At 45.6% G+C, this 21,536-nt stretch overlaps 2 protein-coding genes across 6 annotated transcripts in view; one reads left to right on the forward strand and one right to left on the reverse strand.

The window, feature by feature from the left end:
• The window catches only part of LOC132130933 (calcium channel flower homolog), a 364,794-nt gene that overhangs the window by 229,258 nt on the left and 114,000 nt on the right, over window positions 1–21,536 (reverse strand). The gene's annotated exons all lie outside the window — the stretch shown is intronic.
• Window positions 4,962–21,536, forward strand: part of LOC132130911 (protein Shroom3-like) — a 61,027-nt gene continuing 44,452 nt past the window's right edge. The window contains exons 1-2 of one of the 5 annotated variants that reach the window (XM_059542777.1): window positions 4,962–5,174; window positions 6,112–6,260. In XM_059542777.1, the coding sequence (XP_059398760.1) occupies window positions 6,114–6,260 (147 nt within the window). In that variant the 5' untranslated portion in view covers window positions 4,962–5,174; window positions 6,112–6,113. Of the gene's footprint in view, window positions 5,175–5,268; window positions 6,261–21,536 lie in introns of those variants that run through there. The other 4 variants (XM_059542784.1, XM_059542780.1, XM_059542779.1 and 1 more) reach the window with 4 other exon arrangements.

Here is a 21,536-nt window from a genome sequence, read left to right on the forward strand (position 1 = left end):
ACTGCATGGCCTTTATTCTTATGTCCAAAACAGACAAACAGCTGGTCAGACTCACGCCATGGGGCAGTACGCTCCATATAAGTCTTTAACGCTCTCATAGGGCAAAGACTTAGATCTCCAGACTCTGCCGCAGCAGGAGAAAAAGCCTCTAGATGCGACCTTAGGAACATAATTAGGCCTAGGTCGCAACAACACTTTCACAGAGCCTGGTCCAAACTCCATGCACGAGGGTGAGACAGAGAGAGCCTGTAAATCCCCAACTCTCTTAAGGGAGGATAAAGCCATGAGAAGAAGTGTTTTCAGCTTATCCGATACAGTTTCCAGGGGCTCAAACGGATGCCCTGACAAACCCAGTAACACAATGGATAAATCCCATGAAGGAACTCGCACAGGGCGGAAAGGTCTCAACCGTCGCGCACCCTGTATAAAGCGAGAAACCAGTGGATGACGACCCACTGAAACACCACCTATATGCTCATGGTGAGCTGAGATAGCTGCCACATAAACCTTCAGGGTGGCTGGTGTCAATCCATCCGAAAAACGGTCCTGAAGAAACTCCAGTACTGAAGCCACAGGGCAGTAAACTGGATCCACATCATGAGTTTCACACCATGTCATAAACAGTTTCCACTTGAAAGCATATAAGCGTCTCGTAGAAACTGCTCTAGAGTTCAGTATGGTCTCGGTAGTTTCAGCAGAAAGACCGGGACATATCAACTCACTCCGCTCAGAGGCCACGCCCACAGGTTCCACAGATCTGGCCTCGGATGCCAGATCCGTCCCTGTGCTTGCGATAATAAATCCCGTCTGAGGGGAATCTCCCACGGAGAGCCCGCTAACAGATTGATGAGATCCGCAAACCACGGCTGTGTGTGCCATCGCGGAGCCACCAGCAGCAGCTGTCCCACTCTGTCCCGCCGTATTCTGCATAATACCGCTGGGACCAGACGAATCGGAGGAAACGCATACAAACTGGTCCTGGGCCAGCTGTGAGCTAGCGCATCCAGACCCAGGGGTGATGGAGGGCATAGGGAGAACCATAGCGGGCAATGCGTAGTCGTGCTCGACGCGAATAAATCCACTTTCGCTTCCCCGAAAATTTGCCATAGATGATTCACCGTTTGGGGGTGTAATATCCATTCCCCTTGTTCCAGAGCCTGTCTGGATAGTAAGTCCGCTCCGAAGTTCAGTCGTCCGGGGATGTGAACAGCCCGGATCGACAGAAATCTGTCGTGAGACCAAAGAAGAATACGCCTCGCCAGCCTGCACAGGGGGCGAGAACGCAATCCTCCCTGATGGTTCAGATAAGCCACGACCGAAGTGTTGTCCGTTCTGAGAAGCACATAACGACAGTCTCTCGGGAAGCACAAATTCCCAGCCGAACCCCGGTGAGGAGAAATTCGGCTGACGTCCATTGTCTTAACGACATCACACACCTCCGCTTCACCGATATCGTTCGATGCGGAGGACAACGGGGTGAAATATTCTGTCGTTTCGTCCACCACTGAAGCGGGCGCATGTAAAGCAAACCCAGATGAATCACGGGACGCGCCGCCGCCATTAGACCTAACAGTCTGAGGCACAGTCTCACCGTCACTGTGTGACCCGCCCTGAAGTGCTGAACGCATGACGTAATCGACTGAGCGCGCGGGACAGAAAGCTTTGCTGTCATCGCGCGAGAGTCCAATTCTATTCCCAGAAAAGTAATCCGTTGAGAGGGGACTAACACACTTTTCTGAAAGTTCGTGCGTAAGCCCAGGCTGTGTAAATGATTCAGCACAATATCTCGATGAGAGTGTGCTTGAGTCTGAGATTGTGCTAACACCAGCCAATCGTCCAAATAGTTCAACACACGGACGCCCCGGAGCCGCAACGGGGCCAGAGCTGCGTCCATGCATTTTGAGAACGTACGGGGAGCTAGCGCTAAGCCAAAGGGAAGAACGCGGTACTGATATGCTTTGCCCTCTAAAGCGAATCTGAGAAACTTCCGGTGTCTCTCGATGATCTGAATATGAAAATAAGCATCGTGACAAACCAGTCGTTTGGTTGAATCTGAGACAAAATAGACTTTACCGTCAACATCTTGAATTTGCTCGACCTGAGTGCAAGATTCAGACGGCGTAAATCCAGAATGGGTCGTAATCCGCCGTCCTTTTTTGGTACCACAAAATAACGGCTGTAAAACCCTGACTCAATCTGAGAGGGGTGTACTTCTTCTATAGCCCCTTTGCTCAGTAGAGCTAACATTTCCTGTCTCAGCACCGCCATGTCCATCGGTTTCATCACCGTGGAGAGAATTCCGCGGAAAGGTGGCGGGCCTTTCCGAAACTGAATGGTGTATCCGTGACAAATTGTGCGTAACACCCATTGAGAAATGCCGGGCAAGCGTTCCCACGCAGCCCGAAACAATATTAGCGGTTTCAAAACGTTCGTTTCCTGCAACGCTGTTGCACACATAGAGATGTCCGGGCACGAAAGACTCACGGTGTCCGTGCACAGGGGAAGTATATGCATAGCAGCCGTTGCATCTCGTTGTACGTAATCCTGAAACGTGTCCACGGCAGGAATTAGGCCAACAGATTGAGCATCGGGCTCTGCCGCTAGCGAAATAGCGGCGGCTGTGCGAGCCGTCATGACGGGCGGGCCTTTCCGAAACTGAATGGTGTATCCGTGACAAATTGTGCGTAACACCCATTGAGAAATGCCGGGCAAGCATTCCCACGCGGCCCAAAACAATATTAGCGGTTTCAAAACGTTCGTTTCCTGCAACGCTGTTGCACACATAGAGATGTCCGGGCACGAAAGACTCACGGTGTCCGTGCACAGGGGAAGTATATGCATAGCAGCCGTTGCATCTCGTTGTACGTAATCCTGAAATGTGTCCACGGCAGGAATTAGGCCAACAGATTGAGCATCGGGCTCTGCCGCTAGCGAAATAGCAGCGGCTGTGCGAGCCGTCATGACGGGCCGTTTGGTGACGACCCTTTGAAGCGCTCCTCGTGCTCTGAAAACTGGATCGTGCAGAGTGTCTGAGGACGCGATTGGTGTTACAGTTCGTTCCAATGCTGTTCGAGGCGCTGTTTGCGGCGAAACAGTCAGGGTTTGAGCGTGGGGACTGCAATGAGAGTGTTGGATGCGCGAAAGCGGTCCAACAGCGCTCTCTAGCGGAGGGCACAGTCCCTGGCAGGCAGCGAAAAAATCAGGAGCTGCTGTTCGGTGCCCGAGAACGAGAGGCGGTGAGAGGAGGTGGAGCGAGAACGCGCGGGGGCCTGACGGCGTTCAACCTCCCTGGGTCTGCGGGGAATCAGCTGGCGGAAAGCGGCTGATTGCTGTTTCGCTGCTCTGAATTTCTCCACCACTGAAGTGACAGCCTCTCCAAACAAACCGTCCTTAGACACAGGGGCATCCATGAGGAAAGATTTATCCTTTTCCTTTATATCGGTGAGATTAAGCCAGAGGTGGCGCTCAACCGTAATTAATCCAGCCATGGAACGGCCCACTGCTCGAGCAGTATGTTTGGTAGCACGAAGCGCCAAATCAGTTGCTCGCCGTAGTTCCTTAACCGCCTCAGGTGTAATGCCGTCCCCTTCGTCCAATCCTTTTAACAGCTCCGCTTGGAAGGCCTGAAGGACCGCCATAGAATGAAGCGAAGCAGCCGCTTGGCCAGCGGCCATATAGGATTTTCCCAATAAACTAGACGTGACTCGACACGCCTTCGAGGGGAGGAGGGGGCGGGACTTCCACGCCGCGGCCGAATTAGGCGCAAGATGTTCGGCGAGAGTCTCTTCCACCGGCGGTATCGCTGTATAGCCGAAATTCGCAGCCGCAGCGTTCGTGATGCGCGCCGCAAACGGCTGTTTCCAGGACCTTGAAACCTCCTGGTGGAGATCCGGGAAAAAGGGTAAAGGCCTCCGGGGCTGCGCAGGTGTCCGACTAGTTAGGAAACGGTCGTCCAACTTCGAAGAAGGTTGGGCCTCGGCCTTCTCAACCTCCCATTCCAGCCCCAATGTACCCACTGCACGGTAAACCACCTCCAACAGCTAACTGTAGGAGGGGGAAACACGCCTCTCCTGTCCACTAGGAGGGAGAGGGCTCGTGTCGGCCGCGAAGTCCTCGGACCCCGAGGCCGCAGTGGAAAGAACGTCGTCATCAATGGCGGTCACAACCGAAGGAGATGGCACTACATGCCCCTGGTGTGGGCCGTAAATCCTCACAGGAAAAGATGACAGGTTCAAAAGTTTTTCTGTGTATTAGGGTAGGGGAGAGCGAGCGATGTGGAGAATAATTTTCCATCGCTGAACTGTCCTCAAACTCCATGTCACATGTGTCACTCCAAGCTATCACCTCGTGCGGTGCCTCGGCAGTCGCAGAAGTGGTGTGGCGGGGGTTAGACATGGCGACATCGGAGAACACATCTACCCTAGAGCAAAGCACCCTGAGCCGCAGGCCATCGCAATGGGGGCATGAAGAAAGGCCGCTAAGCAAACTACGCACCTGTCATGAGTGTCCCCCTTAACGATGTACCTGGTACACGGGTCTTTGCACTTTCTGAAGCTCATCGCGTCCGCGGAAAGGAGTATACTGCTCGTAGATGATCGCTGAGAACTCGAGACAATAGGGCACAGAAGATTCGCTTCGTACTGAAGGAATGAAATCTGAGGTAAATGGCGCGCGGCACCAGGTATATATATGCTTACGCATGCTGGGCGGTGCCACGCGCTATTTGGCCAATAGGATTGGCGGGATGGTATAGGGCTTCCAACATTCGTCACACCGAAGGTGTTCCCATACGTGGTGACGTCACCGCAGCATCGAAGTGACCTATGAAAGGGAACCTCATGTCAGCAAACCTGGATGCGCAAAATGATTGACAGGTAGAGGGCGTTCGTGATTGGGTAAAAAAGGGCGGCCCACTGCCCAGACTCAGTCAGTGTGTGTGAATCCAGTTTGCAGTTCAGTTCACAGAGTAGTCTATGATTGTCAAAGAAACAGAGACATTCATTACAGTAATATCTGTCAGATAACACGGGCGATATATGATTGGGATTCAAATCGCTTACGGAACATTTATGACCAGTTCTAGGACGGTAGAAATGTTAAACCTAAATGTAACCGTTAATGTCTGAGGCGAGAAAACTTGATATCCACTCCCTTCTTGAGCAGTTAAGTTGCGGGTAAGGACTCCAGTCAAATGCACTCATCCAAATCTTTGAGTGAACCAGTTGTACTGTATGTTTCTACACTCCTTGAGAGAAAGAAAAGCAGAATGTGTGCAAAGTCCTTCGAAATATGAATCGGGTGACTTGACCAGACTTGTTATAAGAGTATGTCTGTTTTTATGTTTTTTTTCTGCATAATGTGGGAGGATGAAGTGGTGATTTGACTACAATATGTCAAGCAGTTTCGGTCGTAGACACTGTAGTAACGTTACGTGATTTCGGGGGTTGTTGTATTATTTCACTCTGGTAGAGCGGTTTGGACAGTTCGCGCATGCGCGTCACCGCGATTCCGATGAACTGGAGTAAGTTAGGTGTCGGGGGTCGACCACAGACTCCCTCATCCGTGGCTGCGGAGAGTTTCAGCGCATCAACAAGAAAAGGAAACTTAAAGACTATGTATTTTAAAAGCTGAATCGCGGGTTCGCACCGATTCGATGATTTCGTAAGCTCGCGCAGGACATTCTTCTTCCTGACAGGAATCTGAGCGCGCGGCGGGAGCGAGCGCTCTGTCTTTGGACGCAGTGAAATGAATCAAATTCTATTGTGATGTAAAAATGAAGTCGGAAGCGAGCAAGGGCTGACAAACGGAGTTTAAAAGTGAGACCACTGCCCGGAAAAGTGGTACATGAAATCAGATTTGACTGCTTATTTGCGAATGTAAATTATTTGGAAAGCCTGGAAAAGTTGTGGTCTCGTTCAATCTGACTGGCAGGTAACGTTAACGTAAGGGATGTAAGGTAACGTTAGGTGCTAGAAACAAGAATCGGGATTGTTAAATCATCCCGAATGAAGTAATTCGAGGAAATGACCCATCACATCATTGGACGGAGATTATTGGTTGACTGAGTTACTAAGCGGCGACCTCGTCCATTCTTTTCCCGCTACATTCCAGCGATGGATACTAGTTTTCCAGGCAGCAACAGTGCCGTGATCCAAAAGGGAAAGTTCGTGTTCGTCGAGGCTCAGTTGCAGGGTGGAGCGCCCTGGGGTTTCACGCTCAAAGGTGGGCTTGAACACAACGAGCCGTTAATCATATCGAAGGTAAAGTATCACCTTACTCACCTGTCTTTCAGATGATGAAAGTGTGTGTCAGTCACCTGAATATTACAGCTTCAGCCCTGAGAGGGTCACAATGTGTCAGTCAGCATGTTATCCTATACGCCAGAGAGAAACATAATGAGGGATTCATGCTTTGTGGCTGGAAGTGAAATGAAATTTGTGAATGTAAGATGCCAGAGAGGGTGTGATACAACACTCAAGTCACACTTGAAGAGTCTGAATGCCATTATATTTCAAACCAAGTGGAACATTTCACAAGCACACGTTTTAAACTGTTTACACTGTTTAAAATAAAGACAAACAGTATTTTGGCAGTTTTTTGATAGTTCAATGGTAGTGGGACATGTCTATAAATCTATATGTTACTGTGATGTTGCTGGATCAACATCAACAATAGTTTTATCAAACGATCACAATCCTAAACTTAGCGATATTAAATGGTTAGGGTTAAGTCCTAAATTTAACCCTAACCATTTAATACCACTAAACTAGAGGGAAATAATATGTTGAGGTGTATAAGCCTCTGAAACTAGACCTTACAGAACTCCAGCCCTTTTCCAATTATTCTGATTGATTGATGTTGATCCACAATGATCTTCTAATTTGGCAAAATCAGGGTTGTCGAACTTCTTACATCCACTAAAATTATTTTATTGTCAGTTAGATTAAAAGTCATTGCAAAAATGGCTCTGAAATGTGACTTTAGTTAGTTCTGAGAAAATATACACGGTTTACAGCTGCCACTTAATGTAGTGACATTCAGATAAGTATCCAATTGAGTTTTGGTACCACTGTGTGTTTTTTTTTTTTACGCTAGTCATATTACATCATAAAGTAATAAAATATAATATATTAAAATAATGCATTTATTGAAATGCATCTCATGCTGTGGTTATGGATTTTACTTATGGAGGTCACTTTAAGGTGCAGAGCAGACTGCTGACTGTAGGGTCCGTATATCACACACACTTCTTAATGAAAGGGAACGTCCTTCAGGCATCTAGATGGTAATTGCTAAGTATGGGTCAGATTCTTGGTGTGACATCCAGACCAGTGTGAGTAACAGATTTCGACCTGCTACATTCATAAAACATTCATTTTTACATGGTCCTGTTTAATTCTCCCACATGGCTGGAGTCTGAGCATAAAAATAATAGGCAATGGAATTATAGAATGGTATATTTGGAAAAATTTTCCTGTATCAATATAAGTTTATAAGTTTGGGCTTTTATATTTGTAATTTAATTTAATATGTTTTTCTGCCAATGTAGAAGTTGATGGTGGGCAATGCACCAATGTTGTTGCCGTTCTCAGGTTGGTTTTTGAGTTGTTGCTAGGCTTTTCTGGGTGGTTTCTAGGTTCTAGGTAAAGTTGTGGTCACATTTAATTTTATTCAGCAGTTTTCACTGGCAAAATCCAGTCATTTCAATTGGAAACCACACTCGCAAATTTTTTGTGAGGATCGAAAGATTTCCCCACACAAATTTTGCAACAGGTTCAAATTGATTACGCCGATTTACCATGTTGACGAATAGAAATCTGCTTAGTTTGAAAGTGATTTCTATGTGGGCTGACCTTCTTGCATCGCTACACTATTGACAATAGCCGGTGGGCTTTTTTGACAATTTAGTCAAAGGTTTGGTAATGTGACTTAGAAGTCTCTGATATTCTCATCCCTAGATGGCTTGAGTCCCTCTTTAAATGTGAGTTTATGAGATTGTTTTCATCTGTTACATTGTCTGATAGGTGAAAATGATAAATATTAGAAGTATTATTCAAGTTTGTATCAAAAACAGTGTGGTTTTAAGTAATAAAAACTGTTAAGTGGTTTTATGTCACCAACCCTAAGTATTAGAAATATTTATCATTACGTCATTTTGATGAGGATGCAGTGCTTCCCACAGATTTGAAATATACTTTAGAGCAGATACAAAATGTGTAGGGCGAGGGGAGATGTATCACTAGTTAATCGATCGCGAATGGTTTCACTATTTTGGGCTGATAAAAAAAAAAGTATAAGGAAAAAATTATAAAAGCAAAAATGTTTGTCCATATATACCTGGGCAGATGTTTATATACCTGGCTGGCCCGCCCAAGTAAAGTCTATGTGTGGGAGCACTGGGATGGAATATAATTAATCGGAGATTCCTGACCCATGTATTTTTTCCCTTGGAAACAGGAAATATAACTAATTTCCTTCCAAGCATAGAAGTAAACCAACAGAAGCAATAAGCTTATCTAGTGACATTAGTTTAACTTATTACAAATAAGCAACTGCAATGAAGCTTGTTAAAAAGTTTGCAAGTTCCTAATGGAAAGAGGCATTCTAATGAAAATCTGGCGTCTTTTTTATAGTGCTTGGTGAGGAATTGTGAACTTCTGTCGTATTGATCAAAATGGATTCATCTATTCGGGTCTGAATTGTGAGTCCTGACAGCAGGTCTGGTGGTTGATCTGTGATCTTGTGATCAGAATGAGCTCTTTTGCACTGTAGTGGATCTGTTCTGATCAGTCATGTCGGCTAATCAGTGCACTGCAGTCAGGGAGACACATGGGAATGAAATGAAAACATCCCAGAGAGTGAAAATGCCAAGATTAAGGATGGGCGTTTTCCACAAATATCACATTCGAATATTTGAGCTCACAAAAAACGAATATTCGAATATTCGTTTATTTAAATTAAGTTTAATGAGACAGACGTTATTTTTCAGCAACATTTATTGTTTTCGTCATTTTGAACAAGCTTACAATAAGCTTGAACATTACACATCGTGTTTTGTAGCTGAAAACATTTAACAATGCGTGCAAACAAACAAAAGTACAGATTAAAAGCAAAAAAAAAAAGTGAACAAAGAAAAAACATAAAGCAGCCTGCAGCAATTAGGCTATTGTAGAACATAGCCTACACTTAACTTTGAAACTTTTAAACTGTCAGCAAATCTTTATTGCTTTTTTTTTCTATTGTTTTACATGTTCTTGTTAAGAAATACGGGCATGTAAACATGATCGGGGGAAAGTCGGCTCCTTAGTCTGTTAACAATAAGGCCGGCCGCGGAAAAAACGCGCTCAGACGGCACAGACATGGCGGGACTCACAAATAACGGTGTGCTAAGCGAATAAGCTTTGTGAAGCGCTTCGTGTTTTCGTTTCACCACTGAATGGGATCCTCATCTGGTGGAATACATGGCTCCAGCAAGAACTGTTCCCACTCATCTCGGCTGGACTCTCTGTAATCATCGCTGAAGAACTGGCTCAGCCTCTTCCGACGAGTGGGCATTGCGTCCTCTTCATCGTTGGTGGCGGCGGCTGCATCCGCAACACTCGCATCAAGGAAAATGTTCTGATAATGTTCAAAAAAAAATTTTTTTTCCTTACTTCTCTCGTGTTTTCATCGAGAAACCTGAGATGTTTGTGCCGAGGGTCTAGGGCAGACACGAGAAGAGGAGTTTTCACTGCATTCTCCAAGTTAGCGGTGTTTATTCGTTGCTTGAGAGATGCCGCAACAATGTTCTTGAAATCGGTCACTTTCTGTGATTCTCCACGGCATATTTGAAGTACCATAGAAGACCGCAGTTCTTAGAGGACCGTTCACATATCACGTCTTTTGAGCGCTCAAGTTTGTTATTTCCAATGTAGGCGCGCGGTATGCGCGCTCATAATGGAAGCGACGCGGTCGCGATGCGCACGAGGTCCGATGCGCCCATTTTTCAGGGGCGTCCGCACCGCATAGAGTTAAAAACATCTCAACTTTTCAGAATGCCGCAAGCGCACCGCAGGTCATGTGACAAGAACTAAACATTCAGCTTCATCCTTTCCCGTAACAATGTTGAAAGCTCAGCCAAGATGAAGGAACAGCTGATCATAGCTGTATATGGATTGCCATTTTGAAATAAATGTGCTGCAAATCCATTTATCCTTTGCTGAAATTTCAGCGTCTTCATGGAGAGAGCACGTCATTGTTGCTTAGCAACGGCAGACGCCTTAGGAGCGCTTCGGAAAGAAGGAGAATGCGGCCCGCCTAGCATTTTCCACACGTTTTTAGGCATATGTGAACGGCCCCTTATTCATTCATTAATTATTTTTTGCTTGCATACATCTTCAAATATGCCGTGGAGAATCACAGAAAGTGACCTAAATTGGGTTTTATTGTGAACTTTTTTTTTTTTTTAAGCGAAATTTGAATATCATTTTTATTTATCAAATAATTAGAGCAGAATGAATATTCGAATGTTCGACCTGTGTGTGTGTGTGTGTGTGTGTGTGTGTGTGTGTTTGTGTGTGTGTGTTTTAGCTGTACAAGAGATTACTAAGTCTTGAATCATGCAAGTCCAAATGCATGCAGCAGGATGTTTGTGGTACATGACCAATTATCAGTTGGGGAGAACTACATTTGTTTTCTGGGAACGAAAGAAAGAATATAATTAGACTTGACATGAACTTTAGCAGGTGCTTACAATCATGAAATGGAACAAAAATTCCAGAGCTCATTGTGTGACTAATCCTGGAAGATCTCATGTAGAAATATTAATTTCCCCAGACTCAACTTTCCTGTGGTTTTAATCATGTAATTTATCCCATTTCTAAAGTCAGGATCTTCGATGTGATTTGCATGCACTCAGTAATGGGTTGTTAAAGCAAAAACCCACCATTTAGGTTCTATTGTGTTCTTGAGTTGCTATGTGTTCCTTGGGAGATTGATAGTGTTTTCAATTCTAGATTTCTTTGAGCATTGGTACCTGAAACTAGAGAATATGAGAATAAAGGTCTTTGTGGAGATTAAATGTTCCATTAAAACAGTGTAAAACCACTTTTAAAAAGTATTTACCTGTATATTGGTTAAGTTAACACAAAAAATTTAGGTTAACAACTTGATATAAAAAGTTATTTTGATTAAAATGCATGACTGTATTTGTTTGGAGGTGTTTTCTTTTTAAACGGTGAGTGATTTCCTGGGGTTTTAATTACATTTATCTAATTTCTACAGTCGTTAGTTTTAGTGTTTTTTGCACTCAATGGTTCTTAGAAAAACTCAACATTTAGGCTCTAGATTGTTCTTGAGTTACTATATGCTTCTTTGAAAATTGACCTCATAAATTCAGTGTTTTAGGTTCTTTGAAGCATCAGTACATAGATGAAACTAGATAATTAGTGAATAAAAGTCGTTGTGGAGCCTGCGTTTTATTGGTAATATGAACATTGTTCCAAATTGTAGATTTACAACTTGATATGAAAGGTTAGTTTGATTAAAATGCATGGCTCTATTTGTTTGGAGGTGTTTTTTCTTAAACAGGGAGTAATTCTTGGATGGAAACAGGCAAAAGCAGAGGAGATCCCCTTCCTGCCTTATTTGGTGCTCTGGATTTCTGGTCTTGAGTTATGACTCCAATCTCTCTCTCTAGCCTCTCAGAAAAACAACACAAAATATCCAGATAGTTTGTGGATTAGCTACTGCCGTGATAATGGGATCCCATAGCCTATGCTCTCCTGCGTTTATACAGTACCTTTTATGTTCAACTGCATAAACAGGAATTGATTACAATTATATTTTCTGTTGGAAACAGATGTTGATGTGGATCTGTACCCTCTACGCCCAATCCGACCTCAAATTCTGTCTATCCTGGAATCAAAGATCCAGACTGAATAAACCCTTTGGCTGCATCCCAGTTTACATTGTATGCATCCTAAATAGCATGCAAGAAGTCCCAAATCATAGTACAGTGAACACAGTGTGCCAAAAATACTGCATACTGTTTCTATTGTATTTCTGATGCATTTGTGTGACTATTTAGTGATAGACCGAAATGTTGCCTGAGATTAGTCCACTTTGAGATTACTAATGTTTAAATAAAACTGATTTAAAAGTGAAGTAATAACGAATTGTATTTCGATACAAATGAAAAAAGTACAATCTAACACAATTTATTTGATTTAAAAACATATAGTAAAAACGGTAATATTGTGAAATATTATTGCCATTTAAAATTTTTTTTTTTATTGTAATATATGTTGAAATATAATTTATTCCTGTGATGCAATGTTGAATTTTCAGCATCATTCCTCCAGTCTTCAGTGTCACATGATCCTTCAGAAATCATTTCTAATATGCTTTGATTTGCTCAAGAAACATTTTGTATCAACAGTTGTGCTGCTTAATATTTTAATGGAAACCATCATACAATGTTTCTGTTTGAGATTCTTTGATGAATAAAAAAAAGAACTGTGTTTATTTGAAACGAAAGTCTTTTGTTTCATTATAAATGCCTTTTAATGTGATTTTTGATCAATTAAAAGGGATAGTACACCCGAAAATTAAATATGTATGAGTTGCTTTCTTATGTTGAACATAAAAGAAGATATTTTGAAGATGGCTGGTAATCAAACAGTTGGTGGTTCCCATTGACTTCCAGAGTAGGAAAAAAAAATTACTATGGAAGTCAATGGGAACCACCAACTGTTTGATTACCAGCACTCTTCAAAATATCTTCTTTTATGTTCAACATAAGAAAGCAACTCATACAGGTTTGGAACGACATGAGGGTGAGTAAATGATGACAGAATTCAAATTTTTGGGTGAACTATTCATTTAATGCATTCTTGCTGAATAAACGTTTTATTTATTAACCCAAAACTTTTGCACAGAAGGATATTATACCATCACCAGCAAAGTACATACATACAATACACAGAATCAGTGTGTGATTTGTAAAGCAGCTGCATTTCTAAGTTTTAGCCAGAATTAAGCAGTCTGTTCTTGTCTCAAAAGGAGACGTACTTCATCTGTCTGTAGTTTGTCCCATGAGCGTGAACTAACATACTGCTGCAGTATGGTCTGATGTGGTCTTTTGTAATGTGTGTCACGCTGAATAGCGTGCTTTCTGTTGCGTGCTGTAAAGCAGTGTCTTGTTTTCAATGCTGAGCAGTGTGTTGTGTGTCGTAGTGAGCTGTGAAGTGTGTTGTGCTGAATAGTGAGCAGGACGCAAACAACAGCCACGGCCATTCTCTCTCCCTTTAAGAGCTTGTCACCATAACCATGGCAACAATACGGCCCCGGATTGTGGTTAAGACGCCTGGATGAAACCGGAGATAAGGAGGAAGGATGAAGTGGAGCTATAGGCCTTGAGAGCTGCTCTTATCTGGGGAGTGAGACAGAGGAGTTATACAGAGGAAGAGTGACGGACGAAAGGGTGAGAGGGAGAGATAGAGCGAAGTCTCGGGGTTTATGGGTGGTGTAAATGTCACCGATGGACTTCTTTCAGCGCCTCACACTCAGATCTACTCTTGAGTGTGTGTGGCAGTGTCAACATTAACTGTTGGTGGATGGATCTGCCTGGATCTATCCAAATTTGCATGTTGTTTGTCCTAAATAGCATGCAAGAATAAAATTGTAAGTGCGCTAATTTTTTAAACATGCTTTTTAGACATTTATGACACTCTTTCAATTTTATTATTTTACTTGTAGAAAATTGGCAGACGTTTTTTCTATATATCAACCTAGAAGCTAATTATGAATTTAGATATGCATTTAGATGTTAGATATTACATGCAAATGCAAACATCATTTATAGTAACAGTACCAAGGGGTCAGTGATATCATGATGCAATTGTATCGACAATGTTTTAGAAAATGTCTTACAGAAGCTGCATTTATTTGATTAAAAATATAGTAAAATTACAAATATTGTGAAATATTATTACTATTTAAAATAACTGTTTTCTGTTTAAATATATTTCAAAATGTAATTTATACCTTATATAATGTTATTTATTATTCCAGTCTTCAGTGTCACATGGTCCTTCAGAAATCATTCTAAAATGCGGATTTGCTGCTCAAGAAACATTTATTATTTTCATCAATATTGAAAACAGTTGTGCTACTTCATATTTTTGTAAAACTGTGATGCAGTTTAAAAGAACAGCATTTACAGTATATAAAATTATAAATGCCTTTACTTACTTTTGATTAATTCAACGCATCCTTGCTCAATGAATGTACTCAGAAAAAAAAAAAACACTTTTTAACAGTAGTGTATTATCAAAGTACATACTTACGTAAAATACTTATGCAGCATTAATTCTGTTTGAAATCTGATGCTTTATTTTTGTGAAAAATGTTTTCAGGATTATTTGATGAATAGAAAGTTAAAAAGAACAGCATTTATTTTGAAATAGAAAGCTTATGTGACATTATGAACGTCTTTACTGTCACTTTTCATTAATTTAATGAATCCTTACTGAATAAAATGAGATAAATAAACAGGTGATGTATCTTATTTTGTATTTAAAAAGACTTGCTGTACTGTAGTTGAACTACCTATACTACAAGTAGCTTCCCAAACCCTGATATTTACTGCATACTGCAAAAACAGCATGAATAATATGCCACTCTGAATAATATGCAGTGGTTTTATCTTATTCCAAACATCTCTTCTCTCTCTGACCCCCCACATTGTCCATACCCCTTCATCTTCTTGTTGAGAGCAGGCAAATGCAGAGCAGGATAAAGCCCAGGCCTCTGGCAAAGACCCAACAGAGAGAGAGAGAGCGGAATGTCAGCGGCAGAATTTGCAAGAGCCTGCAAAAGAACAAAAGAGAGATGGTCAAAAAAAAAACCCTACATAGCGATTCCAACCATACTTTATGTAGTCCTGAATACTGATTCTGCTCTTCGGAGGAGCTGCTCTTTTATCCGTCCGTTTCAGAATGCACTGTGTTGTTTACAGTGTGGACACTAGAAGACAAGCTAAGAGCGGCCTGAACCCCAGGAAGTCGGGGGTTAAAATAAGGTTAAGAGAATTAGATGCTTTGTTCAGTTACATATTAATGGATTCATTGTCACCGTCTTGGCAGCACATCCACAATTAAACACTTCCATTGATGGCCCGAGGCCGAGTGTTAAGTAAATCTCCACTAGCCATCCTTTCTTTAAGCTGGCCAGCTTTACACTCAGTAACCGGTGAAAGGGAAGATATGCTTGCTCGTACGATTATTCTGAATATGTCGTGATTTGAATGCCGTGAGGAAGCAGCTCATGGAAGGGCTTTTGAGAGCAAGCGTCGTCAGGAAAGAGCCAAGCGAAAGACAGGTTTTAACAGGAAATGATGAACAATTGGAGACAATTTCCAAATGCATGTCTTTAGAAGGAGAATGAATTGCTAGTTTGTTCTGTGTGTTATCTTGAAAGGGCTTCCTGAAGGACTTCTTTTGCTTGGCACTGAATTGTCTCCAGTTAAGGAATGCTAACAGTAAACCAGAGGTCAAATCTTATTCTTGGAAGAAATCACTTGGCTGTCCACCTGTTTGTTTTGGTTTTATTGGTTGTTAATCATTTAGAAGGGTTTTTTTATCCAAAGCCAATTACAATGACTTACTGTTGTTTGGTAAGCATATAAAATATTAGATGACATATTAATATGGTCACATTTTATATTCAATAGGTCATACGTCTAGGCTAGATTTGCATGGTCAGTCCCAGTGTTACTGGTGTTTAGTGTTACTTTAGTATTATTTATGTACTATTACAGTATTTATTAATATTTTGAATTAGCTTCTGTTTTTAGATTGTCAATTTAAATTTTAGTAATTTTTGCATGCTTTTATAATTTTTATTCGTTATATTTTAAAATATTTCTATTTAGCTTTATTTTAATTTTAGCACTTCAACTTAAAAATGTTAACTTAAGTTCCCTATCTGTCGGTCACTACGAGTTATGTCGAACGACATATGGGGTCTCACTTGGGAGGCCAATCATCTCTGAATTTAAGAGAAAACGCCAATGAAAATTGGCTAGTGGATTAACACACCTGAGCCACTCCCCGAGCCACGGGTATAAATAGGGCGACAGGTGCATCCACTCATTAGATTTTTGCTTCGGAGCAGAGTAGTCGATGAGAGCAGTCACTACAAAGCCATTCATCTTTGTTTTAAAGAAGCTGTTCCTGGTCGGTGTGACGGCGCGGTACAGCGGTGTCCCTGTGACGGCGATTCCCCTGGGCGCTTCGGCTAAAAGAGACAGTTTTCTAAAAGAGCAAATCACGGGCGATTCGCGTCTTTTTCAAGATGCCGTTTCGTCCGTGTCCTTCTGGATGCGGTCGTTTCCTGTCGGATGCGTCGTTTCCTGTCCGGTCGTTTCCTGTCTTCGATGGACGGTCACGAGCGTTGTCTGCAGTGTCTGGGCGTCCAACACGCTGAGGCTGCGCTCGTGGATGATTCATGCGTCTACTGTGGGCGTATAAACATGGCAGCGCTGCGATCGCGTCTCTCACTCCTCAAGGGGAGTGCAGCAGACCCCTCTGTCGCCACCCGTCCCGGTTTCTCTGGCTCGAGCAGAGGACCGCCGGCTGGCGCTCTGGGAGATCTGAGGGTTACAGTGAGAGCTTCTCCGCCGGGCCACGTCCCACGGACCTCTCACTCCTCCCGCAGCGCCTGTCCCGTGCAGCTACAGATTGATTCTGCTGGGCCGTCTCACGGCGGTCCCAGCGTGTCTTTCGGTGCGCCACCCGAAGATCAGATGTCGATCGCTGCATCGGGGGATGGGTTATCGGACAACACTGCGGACAACACTGCGGCTGTTTCGTACATCAACCGACAGGGCGGTCTACGACCACGTCGCATGTCTCAACTCGCCCGCCATCTCCTCCTCTGGAGTCAGACGTGGCTCAAGTCGCTGCGCGCTATCCACATCCCAGGGGAGCTCAATCGTGCAGCCAACGCGCTTTCATGACAGCTCACTTTCCCCGGGGAATGGCGACTCCATCCCCAGACGGTCCAGCTGATCTGGAGTCGATTCGGGGAAGCCCAGGTAGACCTGTTTGCTTCCCACGAGTCCTCCCACTGCCAGCTGTACTATTCCCTGTCCCAGGCCCCCCTGGGCACAGATGCACTGGCACACAGCTGGCCTCGGGCTTTACGCAAGTATGCGTTTCCCCCAGTGAGCCTGCTCGCAAAGACACTGTGCAAGGTCAGGGAGGTCGAGGAACAGGTCCTGTTGGTTGCGCCTTATTGGCCCACCCGGACCTGGTTTTCGGAACTCATGCTCCTTGTGACAGCGTGAATTTAAGAGAAAACGCCAATGAAAATTGGCTAGTGGATTAACACACCTGAGCCACTCCCCGAGCCACGGGTATAAATAGGGCGACAGGTGCATCCACTCATTAGATTTTTGCTTCGGAGCAGAGTAGTCGATGAGAGCAGTCACTACAAAGCCATTCATCTTTGTTTTAAAGAAGCTGTTCCTGGTCGGTGTGGCGGCGCGGTGTCCCTGTGACGGCGATTCCCCTGGGCGCTTCGGCTAAAAGAGACAGTTTTCTAAAAGAGCAAATCACGGGCGATTCGCGTCTTTTTCAAGATGCCGTTGCGTCCGTGTCCTTCTGGATGCGGTCGTTTCCTGTCTTCGGTGGACGGTCACGAGCGTTGTCTGCAGTGTCTGGGCGTCCAACACGCTGAGGTTGCGCTCGTGGATGATTCATGCGTCTACTGTGGGCGTATAAACATGGCAGCGCTGCGATCGCGTCTCTCACTCCTCAAGGGGAGTGCAGCAGACCCCTCTGTCGCCACCCGTCCCGGTTTCTCTGGCTCGAGCAGAGGACCGCCGGCTGGCGCTCTGGGAGATCTGAGGGTTACAGTGAGAGCTTCTCCGCCGGGCCACGTCCCACGGACCTCTCACTCCTCCCGCAGCGCCTGTCCCGTGCAGCTGCCGATTGATTCTGCTGGGCCGTCTCACGGCGGTCCCAGCGTGTCTTTCGGTGCGCCACCCGAAGATCAGATGTCGATCGCTGCATCGGGGGATGGGTTATCGACCTCTGAGGATGAGGATTCAGCGGGGCTGTCCCCCTTGGGTGTTGTCACTGCTGCCGAATCTGACTTGGAGTTGTCGGCCATGCTTGCCCGGGCAGCCGTGAGTATCGGGCTGGAGGTGACTACACCGCCCAGTCCCGAGCCCTCGCGGCTGGATGATTGGTTTCTCGGCGCGGGACGCGGCTCACAACCTCGTTCTGCTCCGGTGCCTTTCTTCCCGGAGGTGCATGAAGAGGTGACGAAGTCGTGGACGGCCCCTTTCACGGCCAGAAGCCGCTCGTCTCCCTCTTCCATCCTCACCACCCTCGATGGCGGGGCAGCCAGGGGGTACGTGGATGTTCCCCAGGTGGAGAGAGCGGTTGCGGTGCACCTGTGCCCACAAAACGCCGCCACTTGGAGGAATCGTCCGCGTCTCCCGTCCAAGGCCTGTAAACTGTCGGCCGCGCTCGCTGCCAAGGCTTACAGTGCCGCGGGCCAAGCTGCCTCCGCCCTGCATGCCATGGCTATCCTGCAGGTACACCAAGCCAAGGCGTAGGGTGGTACCGACCCGGGGTTGATGCAGGAGCTGCGCACGGCGACTGACTTCGCCTTACGGGCGACACGTTGTTGTCACAACAGATGCCTGCAACTCGGGCTGGGGCGCGACATGCAACGGGCAGGCAGCTTCGGGGTCCTGGACAGGACCTCGACTGCTTTGGCACATCAACTGTCTGGAGTTGCTGGCAGTGCATCTAGCTTTACGACTGTTTCGTCCGCTGTTGCTGGACAAGCACGTGTTGGTCCACACGGACAACACTGCGGCTGTTTCGTACATCAACCGACAGGGCGGTCTACGACCACGTCGCATGTATCAACTCGCCCGCCATCTCCTCCTCTGGAGTCAGACGTGGCTCAAGTCGCTGCGCGCTATCCACATCCCAGGGGAGCTCAATCGTGCAGCCAACGCGCTTTCATGACAGCTCACTTTCCCCGGGGAATGGCGACTCCATCCCCAGACGGTCCAGCTGATCTGGAGTCGATTCGGGGAAGCCCAGGTAGACCTGTTTGCTTCCCACGAGTCCTCCCACTGCCAGCTGTACTATTCCCTGTCCCAGGCCCCCCTGGGCACAGATGCACTGGCACACAGCTGGCCTCGGGCTTTACGCAAGTATGCATTTCCCCCAGTGAGCCTGCTCGCAAAGACACTGTGCAAGGTCAGGGAGGTCGAGGAACAGGTCCTGTTGGTTGCGCCTTATTGGCCCACCCGGACCTGGTTTTCGGAACTCATGCTCCTCGTGACAGCCCCTCCCTGGCGCTTCCCCCTGAGGAGAGACCTTCTCTCTCAGGGGCTTGGCACCATTTGGCACCCGCGTCCAGATCTCTGGAACCTCCACGTGTGGTTTCTGGATGGGACGCGGCAGACCTAAGTGATCTGCCCCCAGCAGTGGTAGACACTATCACTCAGGCTAGAGCCCCTTCTACGAGGCAGGCCTATGCTCTGAAGTGGAGTCTGTTCACGAATTGGTGTTCTTCTCACCGAGAAGACCCCCGGAGATGCCCGGTCAGAGTCGTGCTTTCTTTCCTGCAAGAAAGGTTGGAGCGTGGGCTGTCACCCTCCACCCTGAAAGTGTATGTGGCTGCCATTGCAGCCCATCACGATGCAGTGGATGGCCGGTCCCTGGGGAGGCATGACCTGATCGTTAGGTTCCTGAGGGGTGCCAGAAGGTTACATCCTCCTAGGACACCCCTGATTCCCTCCTGGGACCTCTCTATTGTCCTGGCGGGACTTCGGAGGGGTCCCTTTGAGCCGCTGGATTCAGTCGAGCTTAAGTTCCTGTCTCTCAAGACAGCGCTCCTGATCGCGCTCACTTCCATCAAGAGGGTCGGGGACCTCCAAGCATTTTCGGTAAGTGAAGAGTGCCTTGTGTTCGGGCCGGCCTACTCTCGCGTTGTCCTGAGACCTCGGCCTGGATACATGCCCAAGGTTCCCACCACTCCCTTCCGAGACCAGGTGGTGAACAGGTGGAGGCAGATCCAGCCTTGGCGTCGCTGTGTCCCGTAAGAGCGCTTCGCATATACGTGGACCGCACCCAGAGCTTTAGAAGCTCTGAGCAGCTCCTGGTCTGCTTTGGAGGTCAGCAGAAGGGGAAGGCTGTCTCTAAGCAGAGGTTGGCCCACTGGATAGTTGAGGCCATCGCCTTGGCTTACCATTCCCAAGGCGAGCCGTGTCCCCTGGGGGTGAGGGCCCACTCCACACGGAGTGTGGCCTCCTCCTATGCGCTGGCGCACGGTGCCTCTCTGGCAGACATCTGTCGATGCGGGCTGGGCGACACCTAACACCTTTGCGAGGTTTTACAACCTCCGTGTAGAGCCAGTTTCTTCCTGTGTGTTGGGTAACAGGTAATTGGCGGGAAGGGCTGGCTCGGTGTCAAGCTTGCTGCGCCATTCCCCCTAACACGGGGATGTGAGCGCCTTTCTTCTCCCAGCAGAGTTCCCCGGTTGGCGTACCCTGGTCGAGCGTCCTCCAGCACCCTCGGCAGTCAGACTTGGTGGAGCAGTCTTTCGCCAGGCCCAGTACTGGCGTTAGCATGCCCGGAGTTCCGGTCAGCCCCTGTACTGGGCTAAGTGTTCATATGGTTGGTTCCCTACGGGTAATCCCATATGTGTTTTCTTCCACGGTAAGGTTTCCTTCTTGGCAAACCCGTGTCTTCCCTTGACAGACCCGTTCTGTCAGTCTCTTCTGGCAGCCGTTCCATCCCTACTCCAAGGTAGGACCTGCCTCAGAGACCCCTTCCATATGTAGTACTGCCCCCTGGGTCAGTCCATATCGGTATATCCACATGTCACCTCCCTACGGGTAGGATGTAGGCTCGGGGAGTGGCTCAGGTGTGTTAATCCACTAGCCAATTTTCATTGGCGTTTTCTCTTAAATTCAGAGATGATTGGCCTCCCAAGTGAGACCCCATATGTCATTCGACATAACGTCTCCGTTCCCTCCATCAGGGAACGAGGGTTACGTACGTAACCGAGACGTTTTCATTTATTATTATTATATCTATTATAAATATAATTAAATATAATATTTTTTATAAATTGTTAAATTTATTAATAATTATTTTATTTCAGATTTAGTAAGAAAAATTTACGCTTTTGTCAATTTTATTTTTTTATTTATTTCTATTAATCTTTATTTAAATTGTATTTCAGTTTTAGTAATTTTAGTACTTTTTATTTTACTTTCATTTGTATCCAAGTTTACATTTCTTTATAATTATGATTATTATTATTTTATTCCCAAGTAAGTATACTTGGCACAGGAACTATAAAGTTATTCATTCAGCTTTTAAATAAAGTTGTAATTTCAAGTTTTTGATGAAACTGTTCAGTAGGGACATTATAGACACTATATTGTATGACGTTCTGTTACATTATACATTCCTGTAAGCTACTTTCAAAAAATATTTATTAGGAAATCTCTATCCAAA

This window comes from Carassius carassius, chromosome 47 (assembly GCF_963082965.1).
Source record: "Carassius carassius chromosome 47, fCarCar2.1, whole genome shotgun sequence".
Lineage (NCBI taxonomy): Eukaryota > Metazoa > Chordata > Actinopteri > Cypriniformes > Cyprinidae > Carassius > Carassius carassius.